We start from the raw sequence: 21123 nt of genomic DNA on the forward strand, positions 1-21123 counted from the left end.
TTGGCTAGTTGGAATCTTTTGTGGTTCCGTATGAATTTTAGGATTTTTTTTTTCTATTTTTGTGTTGAATGTCATTGGTATTTTGATAGAGGTTGCATTGAATCTTGTAGATCACTTTGGGCAGAATGGACATTGTAACAATATTCTTCCAATTTGTTTTTTTTGTGTTTTTTGTTTTTTGTTTTTTTTTGAGATTAGGTTTTGTTCTTGTTGCCTAGGCTAGAGTGCAATGGCACAATCTCAGCTCACTGCATCCCAAGACTGACTAATTCATAAAGGAAAAAGGTTTAATTGATTTACAATTCCACATAGCTGGGAGGCCTCACAATCATGGCAGAAAGCAAAGGAGGAGCAAAGTCACATCTTACATGGTGGCAGGCAAAGAGAGCATGTGCAAAGGAACTCCCCTTTATAAAACCATTACATCTTGTGAGAGTTATTCAGTATCATGAGAATACTACCGGTAAGACCCACCCCATGATTCAGTTACCTCCCTCTGGGTCTCTCCCACTACACCTGGGACTTATGATTCAAGATGAGATTTGGGTGGGGACACAGTCAAACTGTATCACCTTCTCAATTTCTTTTTCCACTGGTTTGTTTTTGGCATTAGAATGCTACTAAATTTTTATATGTTATTTTTGTATGCTGTAACTTTACTGAATTCATTTATTAGTTCTAATAGTTTTTTGGTGGAGTCTTTGGGATTTTCTATATAAATGATTATGTCATCTCTAAACAGGAACAGTTTGACTTCCTCTTTTCCTACTTGGATGCCCTTTCTTTTGCCTCATTCCTCCAGATAGGACTTTGAGTACTGTGTTGCATACAAGTGGTTAAGGTGGGCATCCTTGTCTTGTTCTAGTCCCTCAAGGAAAAGCTTTTAATTTTTCCCCATTCAGTCTGATGTTAGCTGTGGGTTTGTCATATATGGCCTTTATTATGTTGAAGTATGTTCCTTTTATGCCTAATTTATTGAGAGTTTTTATCATGAAGGGATGTTGAATTTTATCAAATGTCTTTTCTGTGTCTGTTGAGATGATCATAATGGTTTTTGTCTTTCATTCTGTTCATGGGACATATCACATGTATTAATTTGCATATGGTCAAGCATCCTTACATCCCAGGATATGTCCTACTTGATGATAGTGAATCATCTTTTAGTATGTTGTTGGATTTAGTTTGCTAGTATTTTGTTGAGGTTTTGTGCCTCTCTGTTCATTAGGGATATCGGCTTGTAGTTTTATTTTGTTGTATCCTGGTCTGGTTTTGGTATCAGAGTAATGCTGGACTCAAAATAAGTTTAGAAGCATTCCCTCCTCGTTGGTTTTTTGGAATAGTTAGAAAAGAATTTATATTTGTTCTTTAAATGTTGGATAGAATTCAGCAGTGAAGCCATCAGGTTCTGGGCGTTTTCTTTGTTAGGAGAGTCTTCATCATTGCTTCTTTCTTATTACTTGTGATTGTTCTGTTCAGGTTTTCTATTTCTTCTGACTCAATCTTGGTAGGTTGTATATATGTTTCCATGAATTTGTCCATTTCTTCAGATTTAAAAAATTTATTGTCATATAGTTGTCAGATTAATATTCTAAAAATACAACTTTCACCATTTGCTTTTTCCCTTCATTCACAGCAAGCTAAGAATGAAGTTAAAACTCCTATATTTGCATTTAAGACTATCTGTCATCTTATTCTAAATTAGCCTTTCTTTTTAATCAACCAAGAACTTTCTCACAATACCTTTCTATGTTTATCAAGTCAATTTGTTCACTTTAGCAAGTATCTCTTACCTACTGAAAGTCAAATATTGTGTTTCTAGGGATAAAAAAGTGAATTAAATATTCTGTCCTCTGGAAATTTATAGCCTAGTGGAGGTAAAAAGATATATGTATAACTAGTTATAGGTAGAAGTTTATGAAACGGGGTGCTGGCTTAGTCTTAAGACTAGAAGGTGTATTTAGAAAAGGGCTTTAAAAAAACCAAAAAGACATAAAGCTACAAGGAAGCAAAGAAAATGGAAGAGAAGATGAAAACAGATTGAGAAATGTGACAAAATTTTGGAAGCTGAAACACAGATGGTTAGGTGGTAACTGTCTTAGCACCACAGAGAAGGCTGGGTGCCTAAAGGGGCAGGCCAGTTAATATACCAGATAGGCTTAGGAATTGGAGACACTAGGAATTTCACAAAGGTGGGATGGAGAAGGAGCTAAAAATGGAAAGCTTAGTTGAAAGTCAGCTGCACTGTGAAATGTGGCTGCCCAGCTAAAAACAGGAAAAATAAGAAAAAGGTTCCATACTGAATGAGACTCCTCAAGACTTCATGTGGAAGAAACAAATACATAAGTGCCCAGGATTTCTTTGCACTCTTGCATTTTTTTTTTTTTTTCAAAAGAAATCTATGCATCATTTCTATAATATAGTAAGTTGTATTTTGTTTGTTTGTTTGTTTTTTAGACAGAGTCTCACTCTGTCACCAGGCTGGAGTGCAATGGGATGATCTCGGCTCACTGCAACCTCTGCCTCCTGGGTTCAAGCTATTCTCCTGCCTCAGCCTCCCTAGTAGCTGGGACTACAGGCATGTGCCACCATGCCTGGCTAATTAATTTTTGTATTTCTTTTTTAGTAGAGACAGAGTTTCACCATGCTAGCCAGGATGGTCTTGAACTTCTGACCTCATGATCTGCCCACCTCAGCCTCCTAAAGTGCTGGGATTACAGGCGTGAGCCACTGCGCGTGGCGTAAGTTTGTTTTTATATAAAAAAAGATTTTATCCAAGTCTTCAGATGAAAACGAGGATCCAGGAAAAGTGTATCTTACTTGTCCTATAGCTTAGCACACAAAAGACTTGGCACACTCACATGTACCCACGGATATACATACCTCAGAGTGGGGATCTGGCATTCAATATTATTCATAATGTATCCTTAGCTTAGTGGATCTTTATGGCTTTCCTTCCATTTCTTCCCACACACTGTACGCTCCGATTATATGGGTCTACCCACAGTATATCAAATCCTGTGCTTTTTTTTTTTTTTGGAGACAGAGTTTGACTCTTGTTACCCAGGCTGGAGTGCAATGGCACGATCTCAGCTCACCGCAACCTCCGCCTCCTGGGTTCAGGCAATTCTCCTGCCTCAGCCTCCTGAGTAGCTGGGATTACAGGCACGCGCCACCATGCCCAGCTAATTTCTTTTATTTTTAGTAGAGATGGGGTTTCACCATGTTGACCAGGATGGTCTTGATCTCTTGACCTTGTGATCTACCCGCCTCAGCCTCCCAAAGTGCTGGGATTACAGGCTTGAGCCACCGCGCCCAGCTATCCTGTGCATTTTTAAATCATTTCTCCGTATCATTGTTCAAATTAGTATTTTTTAAAAATAGGAAATGCCTTTTATTCTCTCCTCTTTTCATCCTTCAGGGCTCACTTCAAGTGCTGCTTGTGCCCAAATTCATTACCCTCCCTTATTCAAGCTCTTCTACTAACTTGTTCGTATTTCTGTTTTAACACTCATGCTTCATGTGATTTATTTGACAAACTTTTGAGCCAGCACATAGAAGACCTTGTGTGAGGAGCTAGAATATAGTCTATGAAGGGTGAGAACTGAGGTTGCTCATCTTAGATGTCTGGTAACTGTGTAGATAAACTTTAAATATTCAGATGTTTTTCCCTACTTCTGTTCTTATTTTTCTAGTTAATCTTGTACTACCTCACAATACTTATGCAAAATCACAGATCTTATCAGGTCACAGAACCTTTCATTTAAAAATTTAAGATAGCATTGATGTTCTGCAATCACACAGGAAGTAGGAAAGGGGAAAAGTGGTATTAATGTCTTTGTTAATGTAGACTTAATCTTACTTTTCTACGCTATTTTGCTGCCTTACCCACCCCTTGTTGGTTCTCACCCCTTCCTGATCCGCATGATGAGGCCATCCACCATTTTCAGCCTATGCCTTCTGCCTTCTCATTTTTATTTGTTTGCTTATACCTGAGATGTCCTTATCTCTTCAACTGTTAAAATCCTACTCATACTTTATGATTATGGGGGATATGGCTGAGGTAGCTGTGGTGAAAGGAAAGACTTTCTGTTCTGAAACTTACCTGGCTCTCCTAATCTCTGTGATTAGTAATTGCCTTCTCTTCTTGTTCATAGATCACTGTCTAGGTTTATTCATCTGCGACACATGTATCACCACCACATATATCACCTAGTTTGCCTTGAATGTTGTGTCTATTGAATTGAAGATCTGTTACTTTAAAGCATATGTTTCCAATATATTAATTCTTTTTTTTTTTTTTTTTGAGACGGAGTTTCGCCCTTGTTACCCAGGCTGGAGTGCAATGGCGTGATCTTGGCTCACCGCAACCTCCACCTCCTGGGCTCAGGCAATTCTCCTGCCTCAGCCTCCTGAGTAGCTGGGATTACAGGCACGTGCCACCATGCCCAGCTAATTTTTTGCACTTTTAGTAGAGACGGGGTTTCACCATGTTGACCAGGATGGTCTTGATCTCTTGACCTCGTGATCCACCCACCTCGGCCTCCCAAAGTGCTGGGATTACAGGCTTGAGCCACCGCGCCCGGCTATATTAATTCTTTTTTTTTTTTTTGAGACGGAGTTTCGCTCTTGTTACCCAGGCTGGAGTGCAATGGCGTGATCTCGGCTCACCGCAACCTCCGCCTCCTGGGTTCAGGCAATTCTCCTGCCTCAGCCTCCTGAGTAGCTGGGATTACAGGCACGTGCCACCATGCCCAGCTAATTTTTTGCACTTTTAGTAGAGACGGGGTTTCACCATGTTGACCAGGATGGTCTCGATCTCTCGACCTTGTGATCCACCCACCTCGGCCTCCCAAAGTGCTGGGATTATAGGCTTGAGCCACCGCGCCCGGCTATATTAATTCTTTAACAGTATAGGTATACTGTACACTGAATGGGTAAATTTTGGTGCCAGTGTTTCCCCTACCTCCTAGTAATTCTTTTTACTAAAACTTGGGGAAGAGGGGATGTCAGTAATTCAGAAAGTCCCCTAAACACATTTATAATTCAGAAAGACCATTAAACACATTTATAATTTCAAATGTTTATAATCTGACCTTTTTCATCTAAATGTTAGTTCTTAGGGTTGCGCCTGTGCTAAAATTAGTTGTTTTTGGTTTGTTTTTGGAGACGGAGTTTTGCTCTTGTCTCCCAGGCTGGAATGTGATGGCATGATCTTGGCTCACTGCAACCTCTGTCTCCCAGGTTGAAGTGATTCACCTGCCTCAGCCTGCCAAGTAGCTGGGATTACAGGTGCTTACCACCACCCCCGACTAATTTCTGTATTTTTAGTGGAGATGAGGTTTCACCGTGTTGGCCAGGCTGGTCTCGAACTCCTGACCTCAGGTAATTTACCCACTTTGGCCTCTGAAAGTGCTGGGATTACAAGCATGAACCACTGCACATGGCCTTAAAATTAGTTTTAAGTCACAGTAACAGTGCTAATTTCATTTCAGGAAGAGCTGTCCTGAAAAATCTTTGTGCAGCATCACATCTGGTGTGCAAGAAGTCCTGGGCCAAATTAAAGTATTAATCTGCCTGGGAGTTGGCTATTTGTTACAGTTTCATCTATTCCTTTCTTATTACTATCCTTTTTATAATTTCATGAAATGTATTTTAAAATTGTTTTGGTGAGAACATGAATAAGAAGCATAAAGTAACCTTTAGAAGCTTAATGCAAATACTATATATAGGGGAGTTATGGCTATTTTCTATTTGTACCTAAAAAAGAAGTTGTTTATCTTATGGTTTCTTAGGTGTTTGACCTGAGAAACCAACCTGTTAGTCCTCTTTTTATCTTATTTGCAGACGAAAATTATTTCTAAATTAGTGTACTCTTTGACATGTAAAGGTGCTCAGCAATCTAATGGCAGTATGGAAAAATTTAATGATGTAGTTATATTGCAGAGAGCCTTCTGTTGTCTAGAGCTTGGTAAATAACTTGTAAACAGCTTTTTGTGTTTGTTTGTTTATATATTTATGAGACAGACTCTCACTCTGTTACCTAGGCTGGATTACGGTGGTGTGATCTCAGCTCATTGCAGCCTATGCCTCCCGGGTTCAAGTGATTTTCCTGCCTTAACCTCCCAGGTAGCTGAGATTACAAATATTCACCACCATGCCCAGCTAATTTTTGTATTTTTAGTAGAGACAGGGTTTCACCATGTTGGCCAGGCTGATCTCAAACTCCTTAGCTCAAGTGATCCACCCACCTCAGCCTCCCCAAGTGTTGGAATTTCAGACGTGAGCCACCACACCCAGCTTGTTTTTTTTATTTATAAAAGCAGTGGATTATATACAAATCAGAAAATACTAAAATGAACTATATTCTTTTTCATGCACATATATTCAGCTGTGTATTGGAATATAACATGTACTGATAAATTATTTTTAAAATAATCATACTATATATACAATATCAGTAACTTTTAATCAGTTGAGATTTTGAGTGTTTTGGGTGTCTCGTATGTGCGGAACATGGTCTTAAGCACCATAGGGTATTGAAGAAAACTTAAAATCCCTCTTCTCAAGATATCTACACCCTTGCTGGATAAAATAAGGCAAATGTGGAAGAAGAGATATGAAGTTCAGTGCAGTGGCTAAACTATATGATATGTACTAAACACTCAGAAGGAATTAAAGTTAAGACTTTCAAGGATCAGTGAGGGTAGGGAGGTCGGAGGAGTTGAGTCACCAGCGTATATACAGGTTCACTAAGTGAGTTTTTGTGCTGGTCATCATCATCATTCCAGGTTCTTAATCTAAATGCCTAGGAATATTGATTACATTTGTAGAAATAGGAAGTTTAAAGGAAAAACCGTTACTTCAGGAAGGACTTTGAGATGTGTAAGTGTTGTCTGGCTGAAGATCTGTTTCTGTAAATAGTTAAAGATATAAAGCTATTGTTCTGGTAAACAGTAAAACAGCTTTGAGAATCATCTGCTTGCAAGCAGTAGATGAATTCTCCAAAAGGAGGTTTGGGCAATAATTGGTTTTATTCACACTGTCCTTTATGCCATCTAAAATTAATGCTAAATACCATTACAAAATATATAGAATTCTATTTGCCAGTTCGTTTCAAGGATGAAAGTTTGTGTTTATTGTGCCAAGAGTGAAAATCTCTTTGAAATTCTGAGATTTCTTCTTGAATTGCCTTATGGCTTAATAGTTGGGAAATATTAAATAACGTGTGTGTGTGTAGGAGAGAATAATTTGTTTTCTCTTTTAGGAAAATTCTCATGTGTGGTTTAAATTTCTGAATTTTAAGCTGTTTTAGTGATGCTGGATCTCATTATCTGTGTAGCTTTCACTTATAAATCAAGTTTTATTTATATGAACAGCATTGAGACTATAACATTTCTCATGACCCTATGAGATAATATTTTGCTTTGCATTTCCCAGAATAAATGTCACTAAAACATATACATCTGCTTTCCCCTTAGGTAAAAATCTCTACACCAATGAATATGTAGCAATTAAACTGGTGAGTAGAATCTTTTTGTTGTAATTAATGTTTTGGTGCTCTCATTGCTTATATATTTTTATAGGAAATAATTTTAAGCATTCATTCACAAAAATACTAATGGTTTGGTTTTTTTTTTGCATATGATCTCACAGTCATTTTTCTTCAATTATAGTGTTACAGTGATGAATCACTCTATACTAGATAACACGATATAGTTAAATGATACTAACTATGGTGTTAGCAATGGTGACTCAAAAATTAGTTGATTAAAAAAAGCTGGGAGAACTAGTAATTCTGTGAACTGTATCTTTAACGTAGGTATCATAATTTAAAAGATAAAATCATTCAAAAAAATTTTTTTACCTCTAACTTGACTGATTTTTTGTACTTAGAAGAAAATCATGTCTGATCATCTAATCATGGCCTTACAAATCTGTCAAGCATGAAAAACATACCATATGGTCACATTAGAAGCAAAGAAGTCAAATGATATATTGATACTAACTTTATGAATAATTAAACTAGTCATTGAAAATGATATCCTATTAAAAAGAGAAGTAGCCGGGCACGGTGGCTCAAGCCTGTAATCCCAGCACTTTGGGAGGCCGAGGCGGGTGGATCACGAGGTCAAGAGATCAAGACCATCCTGGTCAACATGGTGAAACCCCGTCTCTACTAAAAATACAAAAAATTAGCTGGGCATGGTGGTGCGTGCCTGTAATCCCAGCTACTCAGGAGGCTGAGGCAGGAGAATTGCCTGAACCCAGGAGGCGGAGGTTGCGGTGAGCCGAGATCGTGCCATTGCACTCCAGCCTGGGCAACAAGAGCGAAACTCCGTCTCAAAAAAAAAAAAAAAAAAAGAGAAGTAATAATTTTCTTATTTTGGGGGACTAATAATTTTAGAAGACAGAACTCTTTATCTTATATTTAAGGTTGTTAACAAAACTATTTTTTCATGTGAAATGTTTCATATGAGTAGTTTCACTGAAACTCTGTTTGTTCTCCTAGTAAGTGTCCCAGGATTTACAGGTAACTTTGGGTTTTATTAATTAGAAGCCAGAGGAGTTAATGGTTGGAGGAAATTGAAGGAAATATGTGTTATGCTTTTCTTTTCTTTTCTTTTTTGGAAGACAGGATCTCACACTGTTGCCCAGGCTGGAGTGCAGTGGTGTGACTTGGCTCACTGCAATCTCTGGCTCCTGGGCTCAAGTGATACTCCCATCTCAGCCTGCCTCCTAAGTAGCTGGGACTATAAGTGTGCACCACTACACCAGCTAATTTTTGTGTTTTTTGTAGAGATGGGGTTTCCTCATGTTGCCCAGCTGGTCTTGGACTCCTCAGTTTAGGTGATCCACCCAGCACAGCCTCCCAAAGTGCTGGGATTACAGGCAGGAGCCACCACCTGGCAGTGTTATTCTTTTCTAATGAATTGCACTTACCTCATCCACACTTGTTCTGTGATTGGTGGTTCTCATCCAGCTTGCTTGTGGAGGAGTTAGGGTTGCCTTGTGAGGAACTGACAGTTACCAGATTCGTTTCCCTACAAAGGGGTGGACAGACAGGGAGCAGGGCTTAGAGCAGCAGATAACTTCTACGAAACCAAGTATTTTCTTTTTGTTTTTTGACTTGGGACTCTTGTTGGATAGATGGGAGCAGGAAGAGAGGTAATACATATAACAATGCAGGTCAAATATCCTTTTAGATTGAATATTAAAGGATTAACTGCTAGGCGCAGTTGCTCATGCCTATAATCGAAGCACTTTAGGAAGCCAAGGTGGGCAGATCACTTGAGCCCAGAAGTTGAAGACCAGCCTGGGCAACTAGGCAAAACCTTTTCTCTACAAAAAGTGCAAAAAATTAGTCAAGTGTGCTGGCACACACCTGTAGTCCCAGCTACTTTGGAGGCTGACATGGGAGAATCACCTGAGCCCAGGAAGTTGAGACTGTAGTAAGCTGAGATTGCTTGCACCTCTGTGCTCAGCCTGGGTGAGAGAGTGAGACCCTGTCTCAAAAAAATAGGATTAACCATACTTTTTTATTTGGAAGAATTTGGTTATTCTATAAAAGTGTTCTCTAGTATATCTGCTTTTTTTTTTTTTTACTTTTTCTGTTTTATTATTCTGATAAGTTAGAATAATCTTTGATTATTTGCGACTACTAAGAGAATGAAGCAGCTCCTAAAACACTTTAAAAATTTGCCGCATTACGGCCGGGCACGGTAGCTCAAGCCTGTAATCCCAGCATTTTGGGAGGCCGAGGTGGGTGGACCACGAGATCAAGAGATCGAGACCATCCTGGTCAACATGGTGAAACCCCGTCTCTACTAAAAATACAAAAAATCAGCTAGGCATGGTGGTGCGTGCCTGTAATCCCAGCTACTCAGGAGGCTGAGGCAGGAGAATTGCCTGAGCCCAGGAGGCGGAGGTTGCGGTGAGCCAAGATCGTGCCATTACACTCCAGCCTGGGTAACAAGAACGAAACTCCGTCTCAAAAAAAAAAAAAAAAAAAAAAAAAATTTGCTGCATTACTACATATTTGTTAGGCTTTCTGTTAGGGACAGTTCTTTCTACCTTGATTTCTTCTGCTAGGTTATAACAATTGACCTGTATAGATAACCTTACATAACATATCGTTGACATGATTGATCATTTCATTTCACTTTCCTTTTTAAAAACTTTTATTCTGCTTTGTATAGCCACTATTTAAAGCTAAAAATGGAACTCTTAAAATCTAGTAAGTGTGACTCAGTACCACATCTCCCTTTCAAATAAGTCTCAAAGGTATTTTAGAGGGTAACAATTTTGTCTACAGGCTTTCTCTCTTGCTGTTGGGCTTCTGTTCTTTAAAGGGAGATAAGAAGGCAGTAATTGAGCTCTTTTCATTGTAATGGCAAATTTGCCTTAAGCACCACACTCCCACAAGGTAGCTGTCTAAATCCTAAACTGTTTGTTTAGGATTTTAGGCAGGCATGTGTTTTCCAGAATTATTGTGGCAAATGTTCTGGCAAATGTCCAGCCCTGTATGGAAATGTAATTCACATCTGGTACAGAAATACAAGGAAGCTTTGCTGTTGCTGTTTCAATTCTACTTTGTTTGAATCTTCATTTTGGACTCTTGTTTCTTAGATTTCTAAGAACCTTAATAAAATAATACACAAAGTAAACCAAATAGTGTAATGAGTGCTTCTTTTATCCATCATCCACATTTCTAGGGTACTTTTTAACAGAGGTTTTCTAACAACTGGGTTTTGTTTTTTTTTTTAATCTCTCTATGCCAGTAATATTGCTGCCTTCTGCAATCTGTAGACTGAGTTTTGCATTTTTAATTTACTAGCTAGTTCAAGGGTTGAAAAGCATATATGTCACATATATTCTGACATGAGGGTCTAATTATTGAATGACACACTTGAGCCAACTCCTTACCACATGGCCATAGTCTGCTCAGCCAATTAGACTTCAAGGTGCTTTTCTGGAAGCACCATGGAAAAAGCTTCATGACATTAGATTTGGCAGTGATTCCTTGGATATAACAGCAAAATCACAGACAACAAAGTAAAAACTCACTAAGTTGGACTTCAGCAAAATTTAAAACTTTTGTACACTGTCAGCAGAATGTTTTCAAAGGCAACCCATGGATTGGAATAGGAGAAAATAATATTGTCAGATGATGTCATGATATGTAGAATTACCATTATAACAATTTTTAAAAGGTGAGTGGAATTAAGTACAATTACATTGATGTACAACCATCACCACCATCCATCTCTCTTCCCTAACTGAAATTTTTTATCTGTTAAACACTTAATTCCTCATTCTACCCTCCTCTCAACCCCTTGGCAGCCACCATTCTACTTTGTCTCTATGAATTTGACTATACTAGGTACTTAATATTAAGTGGACTCATGATATATTCGTCCTTTGTAACTGGCTTATTTCACTTAGCATAATGTCCTCAAGGTTTGTCTATGTTGTAGCATGTGTCAGAATTTCCTTTTTAAGCCTGAATAATACATTACCATATGAATATACCCAATATCATTTATTTATTCACTGATGCACACTTAGGTTGCTTCCACCTTTTAGTTACTGCAAATAACAATGCTATGAACATGGATGTACAAATATATCTGAGTTCCTGCTTTCACTTCTTTGGAGTATATATCCAGAAGTAGAATTGTAAATCATAATGATTCTGTGTTTAATTTTTTTTTTTTTTTTTGAGATGGAGTTTCGCTCTTGTTACCCAGGCTGGAGTGCAATGGCGCGATCTCGGCTCACCTCAACCTCCGCCTCCTGGGTTCAGGCAATTCTCCTGCCTCAGCCTCCTGAGTAGCTGGGATTACAGGCATGCGCCACCATGCCCAGCTAATTTTTTGTATTTTTAGTAGAGATGGGGTTTCACCATGTTGACCAGGATGGTCTCGATCTCTTGACCTCGTGATGCACCCGCCCCGGCCTCCCAAAGTGCTGGGATTACAGGCTTGAGCCACCGCGCCCGGCTCTGTGTTTAATTTTTTGAAAAATTGCCATACGTTCTCCACAGCAATCTCACCATTTTTCATTCTTATCAACAATGCACAAGGGTTCCAGTTTCTCTGCATCCTCATCAATACTTGTTATTTTCTGTTTCTGATAATAGCCATCCTAATGGGCATGCAGATGTTGAGCTTTATTTTATTGATTGATTGATTGAGATGAGGTCTCACTCTGTCACCCGGGCTGGAGTTCAGTGGTGCAATCACAGCTCCCCGCGGTCTTGATCTCTGGGACTCAAGCAATCCTCCTGCCTCATCCTCCTGAGTAGCTGGGACTACAGGAGCGTGCCGCCATGCCAGGCTAATTTTTTAGGTTTTTTTTTTGTAGAGATAGGGTCTTCCTATGTTGCCCAGGCTGGTCTTGAACTCCTGGGCTCAAGCAGTTCTCCTTCCTCAACCTCCCAAAGTCCTGGGATTATAGGCGTAAGCCACCATGCTTGTCCTATTTTATTTATTTATTTTTAAAGATGAGGTTTTGTTGTGTTGCCCAGGCCGGTCTTAAACTCCTGGTCTTGAGTGATCCTCCTTCCTCGGCCTCTGAAGTGCTGGGATTGCAGACATGAGCCACCATGTCAGCTACTGTTGAGCTTTTAAAGAGAGATTATAATATGTTTAGGGTAATGTTTGGTTGTCTTGTTAGCCAGTTGCCTAATAGACTGTCAGTTTAGAATAATCAGCCAGCCAGTTGCTCAATTGACATAGAGCAAAGTATGGTTGTTTGGCTGCTTTATTAATTGCATTTACAATCTTTAATTCTCAGTAGTTTAAAAAGAAATATACATAAGGATGTTTCTAAAAGCATTGTTCATAATATTGGAAACGAAAACAGTTCATGTGTCCAAAAATTATGGGGTATGTGTGTATACATACATACATACATAAATACATGTATACATACAGGGTGATACTTAAACCATTAAAAATTATATAGGCCAGGCATGGTGGCTTATGCCTATAATCTCAGCACTTTGTGTGGCTGAAGAGGGTGGTTTGCTTGAGCCCAGGAATTTGAGGCCAGCCTGGGTAACATAGTAAGATCCTATCTCTACAAAAAAAATTAAAATTAGCTGTGAGCAGTAGAGGCTAAGTTAGGAGGTTCACTTGAGCTTGGAGGTTCAACTGTAGTGCATGAGACCCCATCTTTAAAAAAAAAAAAAAAGAAATTATACACATTTATTTCCTGCCATGGGATGATATTATCACATTGTTGAATTAAACAGCACATTACTGAACAGCAAATACATCATCATCTTATTTATATAAAATTAAGTTCATTAGTTTGTATTATACATATAAATATATATATATATATACTTGGAAAGACATTCACTAAAATGTTAATAGTGCCTTTCTTTAGAGTGACAGGATGACAGATTATTTTTATTTTCTTTCTGATTTTTGTATATTTGAATTTTCTTCTGAGCATGCATTATTTTTCTGAAAATAATAAAACCATGTTCCACCCAAAATTCAGAACAAAACAAGCAAGAAATACATGCTGGTATTTTTTTTTTAATTTAAAGGTTTAGCATCAAGTTTCCTGGGAGAATACATATCAGGAGAATATTTCATTGCAAGAAAGCTGTCATGCAAAGTTTATTTTTATTTAACTATCCATGGAAGGAGTTGTATGTAATTCACCTTCATCTTCTCTTAGCTGTATTGTGTAAGACAAATTGCAGTTAGAAAAGGCTCTTATATATGGACATTATCTCTAAAACACTAGTTGATCGTAGCCCTTGCTTACTCCAAAAATTTAAGAATGGAAAAATCCCATTTGTTTAAATCTGACCAGTTTTTCTTTGTGGGTTTCAGGAACCAATAAAATCACGTGCTCCACAGCTTCATTTAGAGTACAGATTTTATAAACAGCTTGGCAGTGCAGGTAAGTCAAGTCTTTTTTCTCCACTTACTAAGCATGTAGCTTAACTGGAAGCCCAAAAATATATAAATTTTCTTGTCTGGTTTACCCTTTTAACCAAACCATCTATCTTCTCTGCTTGCCATATAGGTAAATAAACATAGTCAACCACAAAGCTCCTTGCTCTCTGGTTCCTGGAGTTGACTTGACAGGGGATCTGTGTTGCTATGACTATGCCCACAGACCAACCTACAGATGCTTTCCACTTGTCAAATACACATAGTATGAAGGATTTGCTTTTCAGTAGTTCATTCTCTTTTCATTTCTTTACTTATACCAAAAGAAAGGAGGAAATGTTGGTAATTTGCAAATCATATCTTTCTACATTGAGATGGTTTATCTGTTTTAAAGACATACTAAAATATCAATTCTGAAATATTACTCATTTTATCCATTGTTCTCATTAATTTGCAAGAGCTATCCATATGATTGTAATAATCTTAATTTTTAGAAATTAAGTTTATAATTTTTAAAAATGTTTATTTTTACCTAAAAGCTCTAATTTCTCAAATATCTTACTGGTTTCCAGAAAAATGTTTTGCTAAGCAAATGTTACCAATCCTGGGTGGGGTGATATCTATAGGGACAAGTCTCTCAGAAGATGAAGTCTTTAGAGCTATTTTCACTATTTGACGTATTTAGAATTTCCTCTGCTTTATGCTCCCTTCACTGTGACAGGTTTTATGTGAATGACTAAAGCTTGGTTTCTATTTTTTTTTCTTTCTTTTTTTGAAGACAGGGTCTCATTCCCATCACCCAGGCTGGAGTGCAGTGGCATGATCACTGCTCCTTGCAGGCTTGACCTCCTAAGCTCAAGGGGTTCTCCTGCCTCAGCCTCCTGAGTTTCTGGGACTACAGGCATGCACCACCACACCTGGATAATTTTCTGTATTTTTTAGGAGATGTGGGGTTTCGCCATGTTGCCCAGGCTGGTCTTGAACTCCTGGGCTCAAGCAGTCCTCCTGCCTCAGGCTCCCAAAATGCTGGGATTACAGGCATGAGCCATCATACCATTGGTTTCTATTTAAAGTACCCTTGTTAAAGGTACTACTGAAGGAATTTGAGTTCTACTTTCTAAAATATTTAGGATTATATGAGAGCCATTGTGTGTTATTTAAGTTTTATTATACCCTGACTATAGCAATAATCAGCTATAGTCATAACCCAGAGAGCCCACAATGGACTTGTCTTTCTTAACTTAATATGAGTTCTTGCCCACAGTAGCCCCTCAGTATATATTTGTTAATTGATTGGAGTGTTTCTGGCATAAGATTTAAGACTGGCAACCGAGGTCACCAGATGTATATATAACTTGAGGGTTATCTTCCCAGATGCCCCAGAACTAAATTTTAATTGTTATTCCTCTTATATTGTTCCTGGTTTCATAATGTTGTTAAGTTATTCCAGGTTTCATAAATTTTAGGGTAAAGACTGTCACAGCCCACTTAAACAAGTTTGTATATGTCTCATAATTCTAAGGGTCAGGTGGAAACACGCTTAATCCAGTCCAACTTATAAGTTTAAGTGGGGAAGTGAAAAGGGCATTTTTCAGGATTTCCTCTGTAAGCCCTTCAAATAGACCCACCAAATCACACCAGTCTTCCCTTTTCAATATAGAGCCAAAAAAATCTCATGAATTTGTTATGTAGGAATAACATCTATGCTGCTACATTGGTAGTCTCCCCAAATACAGATAATTTCAGACTCTTGAAGTTTTAGCATTCTCTGTGCACTGAAAACAAGAAGTAAATAGGGAGGGCATTAGAGGAAAGGGGACTTTTTTCAAACTGCCTTTCACTTAAGCAGCAAGGAAAAACTGCAGTCTCTGAGACTGGTACATCCATCATTGTCATGAGTGGGAATAGGAGGGCTCTGTTGTACTGGTTAGGCTAACTGTTGACTTATAGTCAGATAGGATGACCATCATTGGTCTCTCTCCCAGCACCTTTTCTAACAAACATGTAAAGATCACAAAGCTGTCTAGGTCTTATATGAAGTTCAGTGGTAATTACTGGCCTCTTTTCTGCTTCTTGAGATCACCCATTACTCTTAAAATAGCTGCGGTGGGTATCATCTTAATATTCTTGCCTGCAACTAACAAGGTAGCTATAGACTTTTCCAAGATAGGAAGAACTTTAGATGTCTGTTTCAAATCCACCCCCTATCCTTACCCCCTAGTGTAAGAATTGCTTTTAGGATTTTCTTAATATTCATCGAAATCTGCTTGACCACTTACTTCTAGTCATAGAGTTCACCGTTCTTCAGGCTAATTTAATGTGGAAAAGTCTAATGTATTTGAAGTTCTTCATATTAGGCCCAAATTTTCTTTTTTTAAAAAAAAATTTGTTTTTTTAGGTCGGGTCTTGCTCTGTTGCCAGGCTGGAGTGCAGTGGGGCAATCTTGGCCCACTGCACCCTCCACCTCCCAGGTTCAAGTGATTCCCCTGCCTCAGCCTCCCAAGTAGCTGGGACTATAGGTGTGTGCCACCATCCGTGGCTAATTTTTTTTTTTTTTTTTTTTTTTTTTGCATTTTAGGTTTTGGGGTACATGTGAAGAACATGCAAGATTGTTGCATGGGTACACACATGGCAGCATGATTTGCTGCCTTCCTCCCCTTCACCTATATCTGGAATTTCTCCCCATGCTATCTCTCCACAACTCCTGACCCCTAGCTGTGTCTCCCCTATTTCCCCGCAACAGACCCCAGTGTGTGATGCTCCCCTCCCTGTGTCCATGTGTTCTCATTGTTCAACACCTGCCTATGAGTGAGAACATAAGGTGTTTGATTTTCTGTTCTTATGTCAGTTTGCTGAGAATGATGATTTCCAGGTTCATCCACGTCCCTACAAAGGACATGAACTCATCGTTTTTGATGGCTGCATAGTATTCCATGGTGTATATGTGCCACATTTTCCCTGTCCAGTCTATCATCGATGGGCATTTGGGTTGGTTCCAGGTCTTTGCTATTATAAACTGTGCTGCAGTGAACATTCGTGTGCATGTGTCCTTATAGTAGAACGATTTATAATCCTTTGGATATATACCCAGTAATGGGATTGCTGGATCAAATGGAATTTCTATTTCTAGGTTCTTGAGGAATCACCACACTGTCTTCCACAATGGTTGAACTAATGGACACTCCTAACAACAGTGTAAAAGTGTTCCTATTTTTCCATATCCTCTCCAGCATCTGTGGTCTCCAGATTTTTTAATGATCGCCATTCTAACTGGCGTGAGATGGTATCTCAATGTAGGTTTGATTTGCATTTCTCTAATGACCAGTGATGATAAGCATTTTTTCATATGTTTGTTGGCCTCTTGTATGTCTTCTTTTATAAAGTGTCTGTTCCTATCCTTTGCCCACTTTTGAATGGGCTTGTTTGTGTTTTCTTGTAAATCTGTTTTAGTTCTTTGTAAATTCGGGATATCAGCCCTTTGTCAGACGGGTAGACTGCAAAAGTGTTTTCCCACTCTGTTGGTTGCCAATTCACTCTAATTACTGTATCTTTTGCTGTGCAGAAGCTATGGAGTTTGGTTAGGTCCCATTTGTCTATTTTGGCTTTTGTCGCCAATGCTTTTGGTGTTTTGGTCGTGAAGTCCTTGCCTACGCCTATGTCCTGAATGGTTTTGCCTAGATTTTCTTCTAGGGTTTTTATGGTGTTAGGTTTTATGTTTAAGCCTTTTATCCATGTGGAGTTAATTTTAGTGTAAGGTGTCAGCAGGGGGTCCAGTTTCTGCTTTCTGCACATGACTAGCCAGTTTTCCCAATACAAACAGGGAATCCTTTCCCCATTGCTTGTTTTTGTCAGGTTTGTCAAAGATGGGATGGTTGTAGATATGTTATGTTGCGTCCCAGGCCTCTGTTCTTTTCCATTGGTCTATATCTCTGTTTTGGTACCAGTACCATGCTGTTTTGATTACTGTAACCTTGTAGTATAGTTTGAAGTCCGGTAGTGTGATGCCTCCTGGTCTGTTCTTTTTGCTTAGAATTGACTTGGCTATGCGGGCTCTCTTTTGGTTCCATATGAAGTTTAAGGTGTATTTTTCCAGTTCTGTGAAGAAGGTCATTGGTAGGTTTATGGGGACAGCGTTGAATCTGTAAATTACTTTGGGCAGTATGGCCATTTTCATGTTACTGATTCTTCCTAACCATGAACATGGAATGTTTCTCCATTTGTTTGTGTCCTCTCTTATTTCATTGAGCAGTGGCTTGTAGTTCTCTTTGAAGAGGTCCTTTACGTTCCTTGTTAGTTGTATTCCTAGGTATTTTATTCTCTTTGTAGCAATTGTGAATGGCAGTTCGTTCTTGATGTGGCTCTCTTTAAGTCTGTTATTGGTGTATAGGAATGCTTGTGATTTTTGCACATTGATTTTGTATCCTGAGGCTTAGCTGAAGTTGCTTATCAGTTTCAGGAGATTTTGGGCTGAGACGATGGGGTCTTCTAGATATACAATCATGGCGTCTGCAAATAGAGACAATTTGCCTTCCTCCTTTCCTATTGGAATACCCTTTATTTCTTTTTTTGCCTGATTGCTCTGGCTAGAACCTTCAGCACTATACTGAATAGGAGTGGTGAGAGAGGGCATCCTTGTCTAGTGCCAGATTTCAAATGGAATGCTTCCAGTTTTTGCCCATTCAGTATGATATTGGCTGTTGGTTTGTCATAAATAGCTTTTATTATTTTGAGATATATTTCATCAATACCTAGTTTATTGAGGGTTTTTAGCATAAAGGGCTGTTGAATTTTGTCAAAGGCCTTCCCTGCATCAATTGAGATAATCATGTGTTTTTTGTCTTTGGTTCTGTTTATGTGGTGAATTAAGTTTATAGACTTACGTATGTTGAACCAGCCGTGCATCCCCGGGATGAATGGTGGATAAGCTTTTTGATGTGCTGTTGCAGTCGGCTTGCCATTATTTTATTGAAGATTTTTACATCTATGATCATCATGGATATTGGCCTGAAGTTTTCTTTTCTTGTTGAGTCTCTTCCAGGTTTTGGTATCAGGATGATACTGTTCTCATGAAATGATTTGGGAAGGATTCCCTCTTTTTGGATTATTTGGAATAATTTCAGAAGGAATGGTACCAGCTCCTCTTTGTGTGTCTGGTAGAATTCGGCTGTGAACCCATCTGGACCTGTGCTTTTTTTGAGTGGTAGGCTCTTAATTGCTGCCTCAACTTCAGCCCTTGTTATTGGTCTATTCAAGGTTCCAACTTCTTCCTCGTTTAGGCTTGGGAGGATGCAAGTATCCATGAATTTATCCATTTCTTCCAGGTTTACTAATTTATGTGCATAGAGTTGTTTGTAATAATCTCTGACGATGGTTTGAATTTCTGTGGAATCTGTGGTGATATCCTCTTTATCATTTTTTATTGCATCTATTTGGTTATTCTCTCGTTTCTTTTTTATTAATCTGGCGAGTGGTCTATTTTATTGATCTTTTTGAAAAACCAGCTCCTGGATTTACTGACTTTTTGAAGGGTTTTTTGCGTCACTATCTCCTTCAGTTCTGCTCTGATTTTAGTTATTTCTTGCCTTCTGCTAGGTTTTGAGTTTTTTTGATCTTGCTCCTCTAGCTCTTTCAATTTTGATGATAGGGTGTCAATTTTAGTTCTCTCCTTGCTTCTCATATGGGCATTTATTGCTATATATTTTCCTCTAGAGACTGCTTTAAATGTGTCCCAGAGATTCTGGCATGTTGTATCTTCGTTCTTGTTGGTTTCAAAGAACATCTTTATTTCTGCCTTCATTTCATTGTTTATCCAGTCAACTTTCAAGAGCCAGTTGTTCAATTTCCATGAAGCTGTGCAGTTCTGAGTTAGTTTCTGAATTCTGAGTTGTAACTTGATTGCACTGTGGTCTGAGAGACTGTTATGATTTCCTTTCTTTTGCATTTGCTGAGGAGTGATTTACTTCCAATTATGTGGTCAATTTTAGAGTAGGTGTAATGTGGTGCTGAGAAGAATGTATATTCTGTGGATTTGGGGTGGAGAGTTCTGTAAATGTCTATTAGGTTTGCTTAGTCCAGGTCTGAGTTCAATACCTGGATATCCTTGTTAATTTTCTGTCTTGTTGATCTGTCTTATATTGACAATGCGGTGTTAAAGTCTCTTTGCAAGTCATTAAGACCTTGTCTTATGTATCTGGGTGCTCCTGTATTGGGTGCATATATATTTAGGATCGTTAGCTCTTCTTGTTGCATTGATCCTTTTACCATTATGTAATGTCCTTCTTTATCTCTTGATCTTTGTTGCTTTAAAGTCCATTTTATCAGAGATGAGAATTGCATCTCCTGCTTTTTTTTTGCTCTCCATTTGCTTGGTAAATCTTCCTCTATCCCTTTATTTTGAGCCTTTGTGTCATCAAGCTCAGAGACTTTCTTCTGCTTAAGTTTACTGTTGAGTCTTTCTGTTGTACTTTTTTAAAATTCATTGAATTCTTCAGCTGTGGAATTTCTGTTTGGTTCCTTTTTTACTATCTCCTTGTTGAATTTCTTGTTTATATCATGAATTATTTGTCTGGTTTTGTTGACTCATCTGTCTGTATTTTCTTGTATCTCTTAAGTTTCCTTAAGATTATTATTTTAGGCCAGGCGTGAGTGACTCACACCTGTAATCCCATCACTTTGGGAGGCGCAGGTGAGTGGATTGCTTGTACTCAGGAGTTTGAGATCAGCCTAGAGGAAATAGCAAGACTCTAAGAAAAATGCAAAAATATTAGCCAGGTATGGTGGTACACACCTGTAGTCCTAGCTACTTGGGGGGCTGAGGCAGGAAGATTGCTTGAGCCCAGGAAGTTGAGGTTGTAGTGAGCCATGTTTATGCCACTGCACTCCAGCCTGGACAACAGAGTTAAAGCCTGTGTCTTTAAAAAAAAAAAATCCAAACAATAACAAAAGATCATTATTTTGAGTTCCTTTTCCAGCAGTTTTAAAATTTCCTTTTCATTGGGATCTATTACTAAAAGAGTTATGTTTCTTTGGTGGTATCATATTTTCTTACTTTTTCATGTTTCTTTACCCCAGTATTGATGTTTGTGCATCTAATGGAACTTTTGAGTCTCTTAAACTTTCTAGAGTGGCTTTGATAGACAAAAACTTTCACCTGCAGTTGAGTCTTAGTGTGCTAATTGGGAAAAGTGTGGTGAATCTGTGTGCACGTAGG

At 38.5% G+C, this 21123-nt stretch overlaps 1 protein-coding gene across 7 annotated transcripts in view; it reads left to right on the plus strand.

The window, feature by feature from the left end:
- Window positions 1–21123, plus strand: part of CSNK1G1 (casein kinase 1 gamma 1) — a 197648-nt gene that overhangs the window by 94924 nt on the left and 81601 nt on the right. For all 7 annotated transcript variants that reach the window (XM_074392832.1, XM_074392834.1, XM_010351633.3 and 4 more), the window contains exons 3-4: window positions 7479–7519; window positions 13851–13920. In XM_074392832.1, coding sequence (XP_074248933.1) covers window positions 7479–7519; window positions 13851–13920 — 111 coding nt within the window. The remainder of the gene's footprint in view (window positions 1–7478; window positions 7520–13850; window positions 13921–21123) is intronic.

The sequence above is a fragment of the Saimiri boliviensis genome, chromosome 2 (genome assembly GCF_048565385.1).
Source record: "Saimiri boliviensis isolate mSaiBol1 chromosome 2, mSaiBol1.pri, whole genome shotgun sequence".
In the NCBI taxonomy this organism is placed as follows: domain Eukaryota; kingdom Metazoa; phylum Chordata; class Mammalia; order Primates; family Cebidae; genus Saimiri; species Saimiri boliviensis.